Below are 19122 nucleotides of genomic sequence, written 5' to 3' on the forward strand. Positions count from 1 at the left end.
TTTCTGGTGTGTTAAATCATTGTGTGAAAGTTCTTAAAATATTATATACAAGAATATAAGTCAATGCTGAAAGAAGTGAAGCTAGAAAGTTAAAAAGGCATAATTTACATGAAAACAAGTCATTCTGTGTCTCATGTAGATATTCAGAATACAGAATTTCTCTGTATTTTTAAATGTGTTAATCTGCTTTTCAGACTTTTTCTGTCTTAGTATTTTATATATTATCCATCACCATAGTATGGCTTTTTCAATAAATTAACAAATGGTATGATGCATGTTAAAATAGCATTACAGTACTGGATTATCTTGAACACTACCTACATAAAAAATGTCATCATCAGTATCGGCATTATTCTACATTCATGTTTATATTTAACACAAACGTTATGTTGAAAAACCCAAAGATTCTTCAAAATTTTCTTGCTTGCTCTGAGTACAAACCTGTGCTGTATTGTACACTTAAAAGGAGGTTAAAATTTCATTAAGTCCAAATAAGTTTGTAAAGTCCTATTACAATTACAGGGTTGTTTATGATGTGAACTATAAAATAATACTGAACCACATCACTGTCTGACCTCCTTGAATGGAACAAGCTGTTAAAACCAGCTCATCATGATTTATTATGAGACTAAAATAATGTTCTCCATTTGCAATTGCTAACAAAAAAAAATCAAACAAGCTCAAGGTTGTAGATGATATTGTATTGGGCTAGCTAAAAATAAAGTAAATTTTCAGCATTCAGTCTTTTTAATAGGTCATTGGATTTAGAGCAAGGTGGTATAGTGTTGATTTAGGTTTTGTAATTTAAATTTAGCAATTCAGAGGGAACTTTATAGAAAGGGGAAAAGTTAGTAACAAATGTGGATTTGGAATGCTGTCTGGATTACAAGAATGGGTAAATGAAGCAGCAGAATAAAAAAAAATTAACTAAAAAGTAACGTAAACTCCTAATTATAGTAAACAGATTTTTTTGGTACACTACCAGTAGTACAATATTGTTATAAAAATCAGTGCCTCAAGATCTGCTTCTCTCAGAGAGGGAAAAAATGGCTCCTATAAAATCAGACACCAATTCTCAATCCTTTCCATTTAGAATTACTTCTCACTTATTATTTTAAAAAATTAAAAAGGCCATGAAGATAAAAGGTCATTGTTTCTGTCTCTTTAATCCACCAGTGTGAGACACAATTTCTTGGATTAGTATAATTTGACTGGATTAGAGAAAAATATAAATTTTTCAATTTGTTTACCTGTACATTTGACAGCACTTTGTATAGTTACTTTCTCTGTATGGTCCGTTCCTAGTTTTGTTCATGTGGGTCTTTACATATAGAAATATAGGAGAATATTTTAAGAGAAAGGAAAATCTGATTGCCATCGTAGAAAATTGACAGAAAGATTTAGGAGCAGGTGTGGTATTTGAAACTTTTAAAATGTCTTTAAAATTAATGAGTTTTCAAATTAACAGTGCCCCTTTAATTTCTTAAATCATTATATATCCAACTTGTTCTTGCAGAAGTACATCTTTGTAAATCAAAGAAGCTATTTTCAACAGTGCATTAGTAGAACAGGGATTTCAATCTTTCTTTTCCCTTGACCCCCAAACCAGCTTGTCCTGACTCCAATCCTGTAACCTTTTGTGGCCACACATTTCTAGTTAATATATTGTAAAAATTTAACGGCAAATAAATGCTTCTGAATAAGGAGCAATGAGCATGCCCAACGATGAAAGGAGTTGCAAGATAAGAAGTGAAGGGAGCCTTGATGCATTTCCCTGTACCTCTTTCCTTATGTCTGCAGAAACTCCATTTAAAGAAGGCAAAGCAGCTCGCAGGGAGCTGTGAGCAGTGGGTCCTGGCAGCCAACTCCACTCTAAACAGCACTTTTCCATAGTTGAGAGCACAGTGCAGGTGAGAGTATAAAAGGTGCAGTGTAGGCAGGGCAGAACAGCAATAAAAAGGGATGGAGTGAGCTTCCCTAGTCCTAGAGCAGTGTTTCCCAAACTTGGAACACCGCTTGTGTAGGGAAAGCCCCTGGCAGGCCAGGCCAGTTTGTTTACCTGACGCATCTGCAGATCTGGCCAATTGTGGCTCCCACAGGCCAACGAGGGCCGCTGGAAGCGGCGTGGGCTGCTCTAGGTCAATGGGGGCTGCTGGAAGCGGCAGCCAGTACGTCCCTCGGCCCATGCCGCTTCCAGCAGACCCCATTGGCCTGGAGCGTGGCCAGTGGGAGCCGCGATCGGCCAGAACTGCGGACGCCGCAGGTAAACAAACTGGCCTGGCCCGCCAGGGGCTTTCCCTACATAAGTGGCATACCAAGCTTGGGAAACAGTGTCCTAGAGGAAGCCACTTACCAAGTAGGCTGAAGCCCTTTTAGGAGGGGGAGATCTTGGGCAACATCCAGGTGTAGCCTGCATTGAGGTTGTGACCCTGTTATTGAGAAATTAGAATAGATGATGGTGTGATGAAAGAACGTTATTGGACTGAATTTGGGATGTTACATGCCTTACCCAAGAGGTGAAGACAAGTGAATTATGCAGCTATCCTAAATTTATGCCAACAAAGCTTCTAGGCCCCATGCTCCATGTAATCATTTTTTGTGTGTATCTTCATCTAAATACTCCCCACTTTAAAATATATATATTTATTTAGAAGTTATTTACAAGGATAGCACCGTTTAGTGCTTGGGGCTGTAACGCCTGATGCTTGTAGTTACCGTGGCCAACAGTACAGCTCTTGAATATGTGAGCGGCCCAAGCCCAGGGCTCCAGCCAGGCAGCAAGCACCCAGGTACGTATGTGGGAACCCTTCGCCCTGTAAGGTTTGACTTTACAGCTAGAGCCGAGATGGTGAGCTCCAGGCCGTTTAGAGGCCCCTTGACAGCCTGGTTTGCGCCCCCCGGCGCCGCCAGCCCGTGTCCAGCTGCCCTGAGTGTCAGCCCCAGGTCACAGCTGCACCGCGCTGACTGCACGCGAGGCTGCCGGGCGGGCTGCGGCGCTGCTGTTGGCTGCGTGGGAGAGTCGAAGCCGGTGTCCTGCGGGCTGGGGCCAGCAGCCGCTGCTGAGGGTCAGAGGCCGGGCGGGGCGAGAAGCGGCCCGTGGTGTCCTGGCGGTGGGTTAATTGCGTCAGTGTTGGGGAGGCGCCGGGATCCCCGCGAGGCGCGGGCGCGCGGCTGGTGGTGCGTGCGGTACCCGCTGCCGGCTCGCGCAGGGGCAGCGTGACCGCTAGGGGCTCCCGTGAGCGGCGGTTACCTCAGAGCCGGGGAGATGGCCGGGGCCAGCGGCGGGGGGGACCCGCTGGCGTTGGAGGAGCCTCCCCAGCCCAGGCCCTCCCAGCCGGAGAGCCGCTTAGGCGGCCAGGACAGGCTCGCGCAGGTGGGGGCGGGGAGCGGACGGCTTCCTGCCCGGGGGAAGGTGGTGCCCTGGCTGAGAGACCGGGAGGGACGGGGGCCGCCCGCCCAGAGGGGTCCCAGTGGTGGGGGTGGGTGAGAGACGGGGGGTGTGTGTGTGACAGCTGGGGGCGGGGTGTCTGCGGCGGGGGGTAAGAGCAGGGGGGGTGAGAGACGGGATGTGTGTGTCTCAGTGCCTGGGGGCGGGGTCTCAGTGCCTGAGGCAGGGATATGAGAGAGCCAGGAGAGGCAGGTCTGGGGGGCGGGGGAGAGAGGGTATCTCAGTGCCTCAGGAGTTGGAGGGAATCAGTAGGAGCACTACTGGGATGAGCTGCAGACTGCCCTGTTCATATAGGGCCAATACATGCCAGAGGCTGCTGGTTGGGGCAGCTGGGACTAGATATTTTCTTCCACCACCTTCCCCTATCCGTGGAAAGTATCGCCAACCTAACCCCTCTTTGCTACCAGCAGGCTGCCCATGTGCTCCTTTAAGGGTTCTTTTATTCCCAAGAGATCAGGCCACACAGCCAGGTCAATGTATAATTCAGATTTTACCCAATAATCACACTGTTGCCAATCCTTTAGTATCTAATATCTAAAGGTTTATTTGTAAGAGAGAAGAAGAGGGCAGAGTTAAAATATTAAGGAAGATAAATATATGCTATTTGCAAAGCTTTTATATCAGGTTTGAAGCAGTGATATTACAGACTGCTGGTTTGTAAAGACTCTGGTAACTTCCAAAAGACTGGAAGGTCCTTAGTCCATTGGTTGGAATGCTCCTTTTAGTGTAAGTCCATAGTCCAAAGATCAGAGCAGGGGTTTTTATACCTTCTCCCATGTGGAGGGAACTTTTCTCAGTCTTAGTTTGTGGAAAATTACAGGCACAAGATGGAGTCCAGGATCACATACAGAGGCAGATTAAGGTTTCCTGGGGTCCTGGGCCAGAGCAAGTGGGAGGCCGCTCCCCACCCTTTCCACTTGTGGTCCTGTCCCTGTTCCTCCCCCCTCCACATGTGATCCTGCCCATGGGCCCACCCCTTTCTGCCCCTTCCCCCCTATTCCACTCAGGGCCCCACCCCTATTCCACTCAGGGTCTCCCCATTCTGCTCTTCCACCACTGTGGCCCCAAAACCTGATAAGCTCTCTGAGAACTCCAGTCCTGGGGCTGCAGCAGGAGTCCTGATGCTGGGACTTTCCCCACCCCCGCTCCTGGCTGCTGATGGGGTCGGTGGGCTCTGGGGGTTTCCCCCACTGCCTCCCCCAGTGCTGCTTCCTGGGAGCAGGGTCAGGGCAGTGGGGCTTTTGCCCACCTGTCTGGGGCTCCGGGGCCCTTGGGCATGGGCCCCATAGCCCCAGTGGCTAATCCACCATTGGTCACATGCGCTTGCATGCTTCGATGACTCATAGGAATGGCTATTACCCATGTTCTGGCTAAAGTGTCCACAGAAAGGCTCATGGGATGGGGACAAGCTTCATCTGTGGCTCATTAAGAGTTAACTGTTCCTTAATAGGCCATCAACACATTTGAAATACAGTCAATATTCATACTTTTAGATGCAAAGATGATACTTGCAGACAAACAGGATAATCATATTTGATAGATTATAACTTTTCCATTGATACCTTACATGACATACTTTATATAAGATTTGCTGCAGTTGTCTAACAGTGGCAATATTAATTATATAAATGGTCATATTTCAGTCATACAGCATACACAAGGTACTTCAAGAATCAAAATAGATTTTTTGAAACTTAAAGAAGAGCAAGATCATTGTCATGTACAAACAGGTGCTTAAAAAAAGTGTTGCTGTGATCTGCCAAATCAACTGCAATCTATTAACAGAAAGATGAGTGTGAATGCTCTCAAACAGCAGGAACTAAAATATTTTAATCGGGTTATTACTTTCAGACTATCTCTTGAGGACTAACTTGTCAACAAGAAGGATTTATTATATAAGATAAAACGTACTTTATCTTTGTTCTGTTCATTTACAGATCCACTTTAAAATTTTGAGAGGGCACTGTGATACTGTGAGCTCCTGCCATTTCTGCTTTGAAGATACAAAAATTCTTTCTTGCTCTTATGACAGAACAGTGAAACTCTGGGTATGTCATGAATCTAAAACAATTCAATAGTCACGCCATAATAATGTCTAAACCAAGCAAGAAATGTCATATAAGTATGGCAGTTGAGTGAGTCATAAATTGACCTTCTAAACAGCTTTTTATTCAGTCTGTAAAATAACTGAACTGTTTCACAGGTGCAATTACAGTGGCAATGCTCCTATTCCATACTTTTAACATATTCTTTGACATTCAGCAGTGCTCCATGTAAGCAGCTGGAGATGAATGTTCTTACACACTAGTGAAGGAGAGCTCTACTACAATATTATATAATATGTCAACTCTTTCTGGAAAAAAAACATTCCGTTTTGACTTTTTTCAGTGGGAATGTCATCTTGTGCTGCTTTTATAGTGTTAATGAGTTTTTTTCCTAATTGTCATGTTTTTTCCTCATTAATTGCCTGAACCTAGTCTCTGACTCAACAAAGAACTTAAGTATGTATGTAGACCCTATTGACTTCAGTAGGACTTTGACATGCATTTAAAGTGCTGAATAGCTGTGGACTTAAGCACATGCTTAAGAGTTTTGCTGGATCAGCACTCTAGCTCTTTGAATAAAATACTTCACAACAATGGCTTGTTACACAATTTTTGGTTTCTTTTGATCCGGAGGTTCATTTTGCTCACCATCACATTGTTTGATGTGTACAGTCTTTCTTAGAGAATAGTGGTAATCAAGTGTTATGCGCTATAGGCACTAGATTTAGCTATCAGCAAGGGTGTAATGTTTTTTACACTTTTCATGTGTTGCCTTTTGTTTGCAATGAAGTCGAGTCTATCTGTTCTGATGCCCTTAGCCAGTTTTATGAAGTTACCTAGGGTTTCCACAAAATTCCAACCAGATTGGTTACAGCAACCAGGGTTACCTGAACTGAGGCACACAGGAACCCTGGCTGATGTGATGTGAAGGTTATTTATTTCAGTCTGTTCTAAAAGATGGCCCAGATCCTTATTCTTAGATAAGTACTATACCTGACATTCATATGAGCAGCTGACAATTCATTATGCCTGGCATATATGAACTGGTTTGTAACTTGATTCAAACACTTCCTACTGAAGCTGGTATTAAGGGATGGTAATGCCTTAATGTTGTGAATACAGGTGGAGAGGCTATGGTGCTATAAAGAGATCTTTAGTGCTGCACTTTTATCCAGATATCATGCTTAGCTTCCATTGTGACACGGTAAGAAATTTTCTAATGAAAGTTTGGGAACAGATGAAGAACAAAGCTTAACTTGGGGTCAGCTCAGGCATCCACAGTGTTCAGCACTTCCATGGTATCCAAGAGACAGGACTCATTCCATCCTTAGCTCCTCCCATGAAACAACTGAAGAGCCGCTCCCTTTTTGATAGGTTTCAAAGCAAATAATCATGATTACAATGATGATGTTTAAGAAAATATTTGTAGGAGGCAAGACAGTAAATAAATGTGTCCAACCAAGTGGATCATTGAGATGTTCACAATTTAATGTTGATAATTCCATCACGTTGTCAGAACTACATACTCACTCCTCATCCTACCACAGAATTGGAATTTGTAAAGTATAGATTCTTCTATTTTTAGTGAAAACCTACGCTATCAAACTTGCATGTCAAGAGATTTAAATCAAAACAAGAAAATAATAAGGTAATTGTGGAATCTTCCTTAAGTAAACTAGATGGAGGGGACACATGAAAGCCTCTTCATTGAAAAGAGAATATAATGTATTGAATATTTTTTTCTTCAAGTATGGAAGATTAGTACTGTCTGATGTGACTTGCTTATCTTGGGCATAGTTGTGTAAGAAAATTTTTATCCAGCGCTTCCTGAGATATTATTTTTTGTCAGGAGCTAAGAGAATCTATCTGAATGTTGAGGGCTTCCTTATAAGCAACACATAAGAGAAACAATGGTTCATTTATCCTGATAACTTCCACTTTGTCAGGACAACTCTGATTTCCTTCTTCTGTAGGAGTAGCTAGGCCAGTTAGGATTCATAAAAGACCAGGTTTGATGATAAAGAGCTAGGGAAACTGTCAATTCCACTTTGAAGTCTCTTTGTTTCTTTTGAATGAGTAGGTATCAAATGTGTATCTAAGAAAGTATTTGGAATTCCTCTTATGACTAGAAAGTATTTCACTGGCAGTGCATACATCCTTTGGAAAACAAATTAATAAGGCACAGTACACATGGTCTAAATCAGTGGTTCTCAACCAGAAGCACATGTACCCTGAAGGTATGCAGAGGTTCTTCCAGTGGGTACATCAATTCATCTAGATATTTGCCTAGTGCAGGGTTTCTCAAACAGCGGTCGCCACTTGTGTAGGGAAAGCCCCTGATGGGCCGGGCCGGTGTGTTTACCTGCCCCGTCCGCAGGTCTGGCTGATCGCGGCTCCCACTGGCCACGGATTGCTGCTCTGGGCCAATGGGAGCTGCTGGAAGCGATGCGGTTTGAGGGACTTACTGGCCGCTGCTTCCAGCAGCTCCCATTGGCCTGGAGCAGATTAGGGTGACCTTAGGTCCTGATTTTATACGGACAGTCCCGATATTTGGGGCTTTGTCTTAATTTAGGTGCCTATTACTCCCACACACACCTCCCGTACCAATTTTTCACACTTGCTGTCTGGTCACCCTATGAGAGATATGTAGGGTGGGGATAGGACATGAAGGGCCTTGAAAGTGAAACAAGTAACTATGTTTGATGCAATAAAGCTAGGAAGATGATTGCAGCAGAATTCTGAATGGATATGAGCAGGGCCAGATTGCATTTGTCAAGGACAGAGAAAAAAATGTTATAATAAGAGAGACATGAGATGGGTCTGAGAGCCTGGATACATGTTTTAGCTGTGTGGATGGATAGGAAAAGCCGTATTTCAGAGAAGTTATGCAAAAAGAATACGTATAGCTTGGATGTGAGGGCTAGAGAGGACCTCGTGAAATTGGAGGAGAGGCACTCCAGACAGCGACTGTAACTGTGTGTTTAATGAGGTTAGAGATTAAATGGAGATGGGGTGGTAGTTGGAGAGGCAAGTGGGATCAAAGGTGGTTTCTTTAAGATAGGAGAGACTAAAGCATGCTTGCATAGTAAGAAAAAAAGAGATAGAGGAGAGTGAGAGATTGTGGAGAAGAGAAGGGAGGGGATTAGAGTGTGCACAAGGGAAAGCAGGGGATGGGATGGCATCACTGGGGCAATGGAGGGATTAGAAGAGGAGAGCAGACTAGAAATGTCTGTGAGGGAGAGAAGGAGGAGAAATTTGTATGAGGGGATGAGAAGGTGAGCTAAGCAGAGAGGGAAAGTCAAGTTGTGTTTTGTCAATTTCCTCTGGGAAGAAATTTGTGATTCATGGCTCTCATTGTGTTAGGCCCTGTACAAAAAGTGTTCCCTGACTCAGAGAGCTTAAAGTCAAAATGTAAGAAAAGAGACAACAGGTGGATACAAACAGACAGTGGAGTAAAAGGACATAATGAGACAATATTGGTCAGCATGTCAGGTGGTAGTCTCAGGACCACGTCAGGTCTCAGGACACCAATATTGATGATTGATTTGTGGAACAGGTGAAAGGTCATTTTTTTCATGGATAAAGGTAATAATCATTCTAATTCTCAGATCAGATGCTACAACTGAGACCAAGTTCACTGATTTAAGATCTTTTATATGTTGTATTTTATCTTTTCAAAATCATTAATCAAGCTCCTTTGGATTTATTTAAGGATGTTGAAAAAGGTGTTCCTGTTCAAGTCTTTGAAGAAGAACACACAGCTCCCATTTCTGAGTGCAGCTTGACTCCTGATAACAAAAGGTGACCTTTCATTTGTAGTTCATATGTAAGTATAAATAGAGAGGAGAAAGTGGTGCTATTTGACTGCTAGGTGTTACGTTTTTACAGCAAATGAAAAAAAACCCAACAGAATGAAACTCAGAACAAATAAACTGAGTATTGCTCTGATGCTTCCATATAGATAGATTTGTTAGAGAGGAAATTGAATTAATTTTTTCTAAATACACAGAAATCAGCTCGTTGAAGTTCAGAAGTTAAACAAGTACAGATAGAAAAACTGTTATGCTAGTTAGCTTATCTTTGACCATTTAATATTACTTCCATAATGCAGTAAAATTAATGATTGTTTTGGTGTAAACAGATGTGTTTGAAATTAGACACAAAATTATTGGAACAGTATTCTGTTATATTTAGAGCAATAGCATTTACAGAAATGACTATGATGATTACACTACATAGTTAAAGTTCCAGTCCACTCATTCTAAGCTCAGTATTGGTTTCCTCTCTCAAATCCACAAAAAAAGCATTACCTCAAAACTGGTATGTTAGATCTGAGGCCAAAGTAGAATTTTTCTTCCAAATTTGATGTGAATTGGACAAAAGGTTCCTAAATTATGAGACCCTACAGAAGTTCACTAGCAGCCAAACTGTGTTTGTCACATTGTGGCAAACTCCTCTGACAGAATGAAGGAGAGAAACTTTGGCCAGGTCTATGCTATAGACCTGTATCGGTGTAACTATGTCACTAAAGGGTTTGAGAAATCCATACCCTCGAGCGATGTAGTTATTCTGACCTAACCCCCAGTGTAGATAGCGCCATGTCAATGGGAGAGTTTCTCCCATCGACACTGCTACCGCCTCTTGGGTACAGCTTCTCCTTACAGTGGTGCCAATGCAGCATTTTAATTGTAGACTTGCCCATAATTTAGTTTACTGATCTAGCTAAGACCTTGTGTCAGATTGCTGGTTCAAGAATGATTTCAAAAGATATTAACTTGACTGGGAATGTTGCTAGAGATCATCGATTCTAGCAAGCTTACAGCGTGTCAGATAACTGCCAGAGACCTATGCTTTCATTTAAAAAAAAAAAAGTCTCTCTTTCTTGCAGACACTTGCCTCATAGTCAGGGTCGGCTCCAGGCACCAGCAGACCAAGCACGTGCTTGGGGTGGCATCTTGGGGCAGGGCGATGCTCGGGGTTTTTTTTTTTTTTTTTTGGTTTGTTGGGGCAGCGCAGGAGGGGTTGTTTTTTTTGTTTCGGCGTCCTGGCGCTGGAGGAGCGGGGGCTTGGTGCAGCGCTGGAGGAGCGGGGCTTGGTGCGGCGCTGGAGGGGCAGGGGCGCAGCGCGGTGCTTGGACGGGGCGGGGCCACGGCACGGCACTCTGAGGGGGGCAGGCCTTCAGGCGGCGTGGCGCTCAGGGGCGGGGCTTCGGGCAGCATGGCGCTCGGGGAACAGGGCTTCGGGCGGCGTGGTGCTCGGGGGGGTGGGGCTGGCGCGGCGCTCGGAGGAGGGATGGGGGCTTGGGGCAGTGCGGCGCTCGGAGGGGGCGGGGTTTCAGGAAGCGTTGCACTCGTGGGCGGGGTTTTGGCGGCGCAGCGCTCGCGCAGGGGGGTACAGCGGGGTAGCGCTCTTCTTTTTTGCTTGGGGTGGCAAAAAGGTTAGAGCCGGCCCTGCTCATAGTGTAATTTCTTTAATAGATATTAGGGGGCTTATTCCTTCACCCTCTCACTTCCCTGGTCCTTCTCGCATGAACAGAGAGCAACAATACCCAAAGTCCAAAGGCGCAAACAATTCGATGTTTATTGGGGTGAACTTCCAGCAAGCATAATTCCAGTTTTCTTCCTTAGTGTCCCCCTTCCCAGATCTGACACCACAGAGCCTTGCCTGTGTCCCTGTTTCTGTTCCCATCCCCTGTTCCCATTTCCCCTTTTAGCAAAACATGATCACAATTACCCCATCCCCAGTCCCTGTTCCCATTTCCTCCCCCCTCACTTCCTGATTGACTGCAGACTATATAGTAAAACTTGAATTCTGCTTAGCTATACCGTAACCAATCATTTTACTGAAATTTAACTAACCAATCTTAACATATTGTAACATGCTTATTTAACCAATTATATCCCACCACCTTAACTGGTTTACACCCAACAAAATTGCTTCTGTCTGCTGTATAATTAATCACAGAACCAGACAGAGACCATGCAAATAAACATACAAAACAATACAGAAGTGAGGATTTTACAACTACATCTATACAGACATAAGGGTTTTGCAGCTGTATCTATTTATAAGTGAGTTCTTACCAGACAGGATGCTATCAAACTAAGTTTCCTTTTACATCTTCTAGGATCTTCCCTTTCTCTGGAGGTGATAGATTGGATCACCTTCCTAACAGCCCCACATTGCCTTATTTTAATATGACTAAACAGGGCCTCAGACTGTCACAGTAAGAGAAGGCTATTATACAGACAGACAGTGATTTTTTAATTCTTTCTTTTATATCTCTATAACTAGCTAAGTGATAAGAATATACCTAAATTCTTAAAGTATAGGCCTTTGCAGACAGGCCTGAATATCTATATCCTAACAATATATAAGCGTGGTTTTATACACATTATCTTCAGCAGTATTCACCATTAGATTTTTTCTATTGTGAGACATTCCCCCATGCTCTTTACTCTCCCAGAATAAGAATCATGAGATGATGGTGTCTTTAGAGAATGGAACATTATTTACTTCGTGATTCTGCTTTTCTGAAGAAGGATTCTTCACCCATCCACATGGGGCAGAGAAAGTTATTGTATTTACTATGTAGTGCAAGATGTTGTGGAGCTCTTGCCTCCCTGTCTTGAAAGTAACTATCTGAAATGTTTTGGGGCCTGTGAAGTGGGAGCAGGTTCAATTGGGGGGAATCCCAGAGCCAGCCTAGTCATAAATGTTAAGATGTTGGAGAATTTCCTGAATGACTTGTGCTGGTGGCGCAAGACCCAAGAGTGAGGACCCTCCAAAGTGTTATCTTCATAATAATGAGGTAAGTAATTTTTGTTTGCAGTAATATTAACAAAGTACAGCTTTCCTCACTATTCCCACTGCTAAACCCTTTGTCTTAGTAATTTTTTGTCCTAAATGCCTTAAACTTCTCTTCTCAGGACTTCCTTGCCTCTCCCTATTCCAGTCTGCACAAAGTGGATGAACTCATCTTGCCGCCTCCTGTTCCAGTTGTATCATCCCCTCCTTGAGTCTCTTCATTGACTTCCTATCTTTTATTATAGTGAATTCAAACTTCTTTTCCTTACCTTAAAGGTCCAACATAAACTAGCCCCTGCTGTTATGTCTTCTCATTCCCCCTTGTTCTCTGTTTTCTTTATCCTCTGCATCTCTTTCTTTTCCTCCCTCTTTTTTGCACCTTCATTCATGCTAGCCCTACACTTGGAACAGTCTCATGTCTACAAAGCTCCTTCTCTACTTTCAGATCCTTAAAACTCACTTCTTCCAGGAATTCTTCTGATCTTATTCTCATCAACAACTTGTCCTACACTCTTTAAAACTTTCTATTTTAGAACCCGATGCAATGCACATTAAGGAATGGGAATCTTTCATTTGGCTTCTGTGAGTGTTAGAGCAAGCTCTTCAGGACACAGAATTTTTCTAGATTAGACTGTAAGCTCTATGTATTTAGAGATATGTAAATGTTTGCCATTGTATAAATTAATAATAATTTGTAAACTAGCCTATGATCATGGGTTTCTTCTGACACTGGAATTTATATATTCAAAAAAGTTCTTTCTTGTCTGTATTGTTTATCAGCATTCTATATCTCTGCAGTCAACTGTTATAATTTTGTCAGGAGATTCATCTTATCTAAGGTCCTGCCATGGACATTAATCACTACAAGAGCTGTGGAATACACAAACAGTTGAATGTGTAGGTCAAGCAATGTCTCTCAGGGTATTATTCCTGGTTTTGCTATCAGTGGAGCATAGTCTAGATCAATTCCAATCAAGTTGGAAGATTGACAAAAAAAATTTTAAGTAGTGAAAAAACTTTGGTCACCACACTTTAAATATGGTAATGGTGCCTTTTGCTGTTGCCTGAGTTTTTGAAGATTGCTAAACAGACAAGCAGAGTTTCATAGTTTGTTTCCAGTCAAAAATAGCATTGATACATAAACTAGATATGGCCTTTATGTGTTAGATGATGTCTATTGAAGAGCAGAAAATACATTGTCAATTGTCAGAAGATTAATGTATGAAATTCCTTGCCATCTAGGTTCCTTTTATTCTTTTAATATATTTAAAATCCATTTTCATGTTGAACTTGTATAAAATGATATTCAGTGACACTGTAATAAATTGGTCAAAAACTGAACAAGTGAAAAGCCATTATGGTAATAAAGAATAATTATCATGTTCTTTAACATTCAGAATAAATGTATTTCAAATATGTGGGAATGTTTTAAGAAAACCTGTCAGTTTCCAGTAAACTTTATTAAATGGCTTTGTTGTGTAACGTGGCTTTGTATTTGTGCATAGCAAGGTCACTGGTGTTACGCAGCAATATCAACTCCTGAAAATCCAAATAACTAGCAATGAAGATACTTCACATTCATAACAGCAAACCCACCATAATTGCTTTACATGCATTTTAAAGTTAGTGATAATTAAATAACTTGTAATAGGATGAAATGAAAATGAATAGGCTGTCTGCACTCCAAATTACATAGAAGGCATTCTTTTGTTAATTTCTAGTGCGAAAAATTCCAACTTCTATTTCAAAATTTCCAACTAACTCCTTTTTTTGGCAATAGTTTTTGCAAAAATATAAAAACTAAATATATTTATCTTAAATTGTTGGGAAGTAGAGAGAACAAAATAATTTAACAGAAAACTGAAGGTGTTTGCTTTTCCCCCCACAAAGACAACTTTGTATTGTTTCTACACTAACAGCATTTTAAGTCTGAGTTCTTTTAATGGAAATGTTGATTGTTGTTTTTGTTAATATGCTTAATTTTTAGAGTGATAACATCATCATATGATAAAACAGTAAAGGCTTGGGATATGGAAACAGGAAAAATGCTTGTATGTATTGATTTTTTTTCAATGAGTTTAGCTTTTAGCAGAAATTGGTAACATCAAATGCATAAAGATTTTTAAGTTGGAGGTACAATAAAAAATGCAATTCTCACGTTGGGCAGTAATGTGATCTAGTTGGAGTCTGTAGGTTCAGCTGTGAGAGCGATTAACTGTGTGACCTAGGGCAAATGAATTTCTTGATATGCATCAGTTACCTTATCTGTAAAATAATATAAGAATGATTACGTACCCCAGAAGGCTACCTTGATGTTGAATTCATTGAATATTTCTGGCCAATTTTATGACTCAGCTGGCCGGTGCTATCTAATTTTAAATTTCCTGCTAATGCAAAATGTTAAGTAGGTTTAAAAAAATTGAAATACTGTAAATACACTTCTATCAGAGTTCATTTAAAATATCAAACAGTAGCAAAAACTATTCCTTCTGAGCCTGTTTACTGATTATAGAAGAACTGGTAAGAAACTATGTCATAACTAATCCCAAAAAGCATGACTTTCAAAACAGTTTATTTTCTTCTTCAGTGGACTGTAGACCAAGAAGGCCTTGTAACTTCATGTAATATTTCATGTGATGGTAAATATGTGGTATCTGGCTTGGACATGGAAAATGCTATATGTGTTACTGATGCAGTAAATGCCACAACGGTGGCATATGTCCAAGGTAAGACTTTAAAACTTCACATTGTTTAGTTCTGTTCTTGAGTCTTGCATCTGATGAGATAATTTTTGATTGCATAAAGAAAGTCATAAAAACTAGATTAATATTAAATTCAAGACCTGTTGGATTCAAACAATCTTTTGTGAGGTTGGGAAACAAACCAATGTGTGAGGAGGGGAAGCAGAATTTAAGGAGACATATCACAGACATGCCCTCCACGTGCCAGTGAATATGGAACATCAGGATTTTATTTCTATAGGATGTTTTTGTCCAGTTACACTTTGTTCAGCTTTGTCAATGTGTATTCAAAGGAGTGTGTGCAAGAATCTTAACCAGATGTGTTGGTTAGCATTTTGCATATCACCCTTCCTTTTCTCCCATCTTTTTCCTCTCCTTTTGAAGTGTTTGTTTTCTGTAATAGACTCCTCAGAGGATTTTTAATTCTAGATTTTTTCAGGATCAGTAGATTGGTGTTGTCTGGTGTGAGTGCTGAATTTGAGGTGCACTGATGATGGAATTTATCCCAGTTCACTAGAACTGGTTAAGCTTCCTGCATTACATAAGGCCCATGTAATCCCCTGGGTCTGCACAAGCCTTATGCGCTCTTTAAGTGGTGTAAAGGGGTTTGGATGGGCTCTGTGCATTCTGGGTAAGTTGTATCCCAAGTCCAGTGACATGAGTTAATATTTCCTTTTGTTTTCTTCCCAAAAACCTCTGAGATAACTACTATGCTATCATAAAAGCATCAGGAACTGGAGGAAGATGGGATAAGAGATAGATCAATGATAACATTGTGCATAGATAAACATGTAAGACTGAATTCCAGTGGTTGCTTTGCAGTAACCAAGAAGGCTTGTGTATTTTCTCTCCATATGTACATAAACGTATTGTCTTGTCAAACTAAACTAACTACAATTATTTGTTACAAATATCACTTCAGATTGTTACAGTTTTTAACAATCTAATTTACTTTTCACAATTTATTCAATTTTTCTTTTTTTTTAAATTTCATCTCTTTGGCCTGTAAAAAATCAACTATTTAATATCACTTTGGTTTATAGTCAGTTTCTGGTTTTCATAAATTGGCACAGTAACACATATTTGGGATGCAAACACTGCAAGGGCATGTTTATTTGATTTAAAAGAATATTTCCGTGACTTTGTGTTTGTTTTTAAAAAGTTCATGGAAAATCTTTTATTTGTCTTAGACATTGTAAGAACTTGTTTTTGTAAAAACTATGTTGTGGACCAAAATTAGCCTGACAGTGGTTTTGATTTTTAAGCACAATTCCCCTTTGAAAGCAATTTGAGTGCTGAGACCGCAGTCCAGAAAAGCACATCAGTACATGTTAAAGGACTTGATTCTTAGATATGCAGAGCACCTTCAACTCCCATTGAAGCCTTTGGGAGTTGAAGATGCTCACTCAACATGTTGCAAAATCAAACCCTAAACACATGAGCAATCTCATAAATTAAAATATAAACATGTATTTAAGTGCTTTGCTGAAACTGCTTGTTCTTAAAAATCAGACATACACTACAGCTGAATGTAGTTTCAAGATGGACAACAGCTCCATTATTCTTTAAAGGGACACTGTCAGATCAGAGTTGGTTTACATTGACTTTCATGGAGCTACTTACATGCTTAAAATTTAATCATGTACTTTGCTAGATTAGGGCCTGAAGGCTTAAAAATCAATGGAATGGTGAGCTAGTGGCTTATTTTTAGATTCATTAGCAAAAAAAGAAAAATCTACAAAGCTACTACTCCTTTGAATTTTAAATTTTAATTTAAAGCACAGTATAAGGATATGTTTTAATAAAGTTATTGATCAAAAGACAATATGGCTGAGATTTATCCATAACTGAGGAAAACTTAATGTATCCCATAACTTTTCCAATGCACTCTGTTGCTTTTGCTGGAGTTTATTGTATCCTTTCAACTGAACTGTGTGTTGGGGACTTTTGTGGTGTTATAAAAAAGACCCTTCCATGAGCTTGTTTTGTATACAAACTGGATGATACAGTGGCTAAAAAAAATCCCACATATGATATACTGGATTTTGAGTTGTACCATGTACTTCAAATGTCCTTTAACTTTTTCCAATTTATTACTTTTCATGCAAATTCTAATCCCATAGTTGAGACTATTGCAAATTAATGTTTAGATTTATATGACTTTAATCTATTGATTGAATATGATTTCAACATCTGTAGATGTTTATTTGTTGATAGGAAGTATTTACAAAGATAATTGTTTTACTATGTGTCATGAAGTTTGAAGTTTTACTTGCGCCATGTTTACACGTTCTCATTTCAGAATAGCTGACAACTAATATAACAAATCCAATGAGGAGTCAGTATTTTCATAATAGCATTTCACTTTGGTAATATGTTGATAGTAAATATAAGATTTATATTTGCTAGTCTACAGTTTCATAGGACTGTATCAGGGTTCCCTCTCCACTCTGAACTCTGGGGTACAGATGAGGGAACCTTCATGAAAGATCCCTAAGCTTATTTCTACCAGCTTAGGTTAAAAACTTCCCCAAGGCACAAATTCTTCCTTGTCCTTGGACAGTATTTCTGCCACCACTAAGTGAGTTAGACAAAGATTCAGGAAAGGGACCACTTGGAGTTCCTGTTTCCCCAAAATATCCCCCCAAGCCCCTTCACACCCCTTCCTGGGGAGGCTTGAGAATAATATACCAACTGATAGGTTAACAAAGTGAGCACAGACCAAATTCCTGGTTTTTATGACACTAAAAATCAATCAGGTTCTTAAAAGAAGAACTTTATTATAAAGAAAAAAGTAAAGGAATCAGACCTGCAAAATCAGGATGGAAGGTAACTTTGCAGGGTAATAAAAGATTTAAAACACAGAGGACTCCCCTCTGGACTTAATTTTACAGTTACAAAAAACAGGAATAAAACTCCCTCGTAGCATAGGGAAAATTCACAAGCTAAAACAAAAGATAATCTAACGCATTTCCTTGCTTTACTTACGATTATTGTAATCTTAGATGCTCATTTCAGGTAGGGTTTTAGGAGAGGTTTTTTTCCTGCCTGGTCCCTCTCTCTGTCCCAAGAGAGAGCACACAAAGAGAGCACAAACAAAACCTCCCCACACAGATTTGAAAAGATCTTCTTCTCTTATTGGTCCTTTTGGTCAGGTGCCAACCAGGTTATTTGAGCTTTTTAACCTTACAGGTAAAGAAGGGATTTTATGCTACCCTGAGCTGTACGTTTATCACAGACTGCTTAATGAATCATTCTATTGTATGATATTTCAGTCTAGTATAATTATCCCTCCAGATCCGTGAGGAATGCAAGTCGTCAAATTAAATCAGATAATGTCTGCAAGATTATTGCTTACCTTTTTACTTCAAAATTTCCTTTTGTCTTAGATATAGGCTCTTAATCCTTCTCTCATGTAGTGACAGCATCACAACACCCTTTTTCCTGCTTGGAGAATAGGATAGCTGCTGCCTACACTATTCCTCAGATTAGCCAAAAATCAGCACTTAAGGAGCAAAGTGTTGTGCCCTCCTCTAAAGAACTAGCATATCAACTTCATGACCTGCCAGGGGTTGCAAATTTGGATTGCCTGCATATAATCTAATTCACTTCTTTCACAGGCAGTTAGCCAGAATGGCTTAGCAGAGTGAGTTAGCTGAAGTCATCAGTGACTATTTTGACATGACATTCTTTCTAGGATATTTAAAAGAATTGTTATAAATTACCAATTAAAATCAGTTTGGAGTACGTCATGAAATAATGTATTTTTAAAATATGATGTTTGTGCAGGATTCTCACTCTTGGACTCCAGCTCCTAGTGTAAAATAGGAGGAACTATCTCCCCAAGGTCTGATGGTTTTTAAGACTAAAGGTTAGTGGTAAAAGGTAGGGAATCCAAGGCACCACCTCCATTGTTGTTTCATGCCCAAGGTTTAATTGCTTGTTCATATTATTGTTATTGGACTTGTCCTTGTTGCCTGTTGAGGTTGTTCTTTTGGGGTATTCCTAGAGCTGCTTACTCTCCACAAATTAGAATCTTGGCTAGAAGATATCATTAGAGAAGGGGGAATACTGACCTGCT

At 40.5% G+C, this 19122-nt stretch overlaps 1 protein-coding gene across 1 annotated transcript in view; it reads left to right on the forward strand.

Moving 5' to 3' along the window:
- Positions 1–3255: 3255 nt before the first annotated feature.
- The window catches only part of WDR88 (WD repeat domain 88), a 28525-nt gene continuing 12658 nt past the window's right edge, over positions 3256–19122 (forward strand). Inside the window, exons 1-5 of the mRNA XM_044987872.1 lie at positions 3256–3373; positions 5386–5496; positions 9206–9294; positions 14288–14351; positions 14888–15026. Coding sequence (XP_044843807.1) covers positions 3266–3373; positions 5386–5496; positions 9206–9294; positions 14288–14351; positions 14888–15026 — 511 coding nt within the window. The 5' untranslated portion in view covers positions 3256–3265. The remainder of the gene's footprint in view (positions 3374–5385; positions 5497–9205; positions 9295–14287; positions 14352–14887; positions 15027–19122) is intronic.

This window comes from Mauremys mutica, chromosome 14, assembly GCF_020497125.1.
Source record: "Mauremys mutica isolate MM-2020 ecotype Southern chromosome 14, ASM2049712v1, whole genome shotgun sequence".
NCBI classification, from domain to species: domain Eukaryota; kingdom Metazoa; phylum Chordata; order Testudines; family Geoemydidae; genus Mauremys; species Mauremys mutica.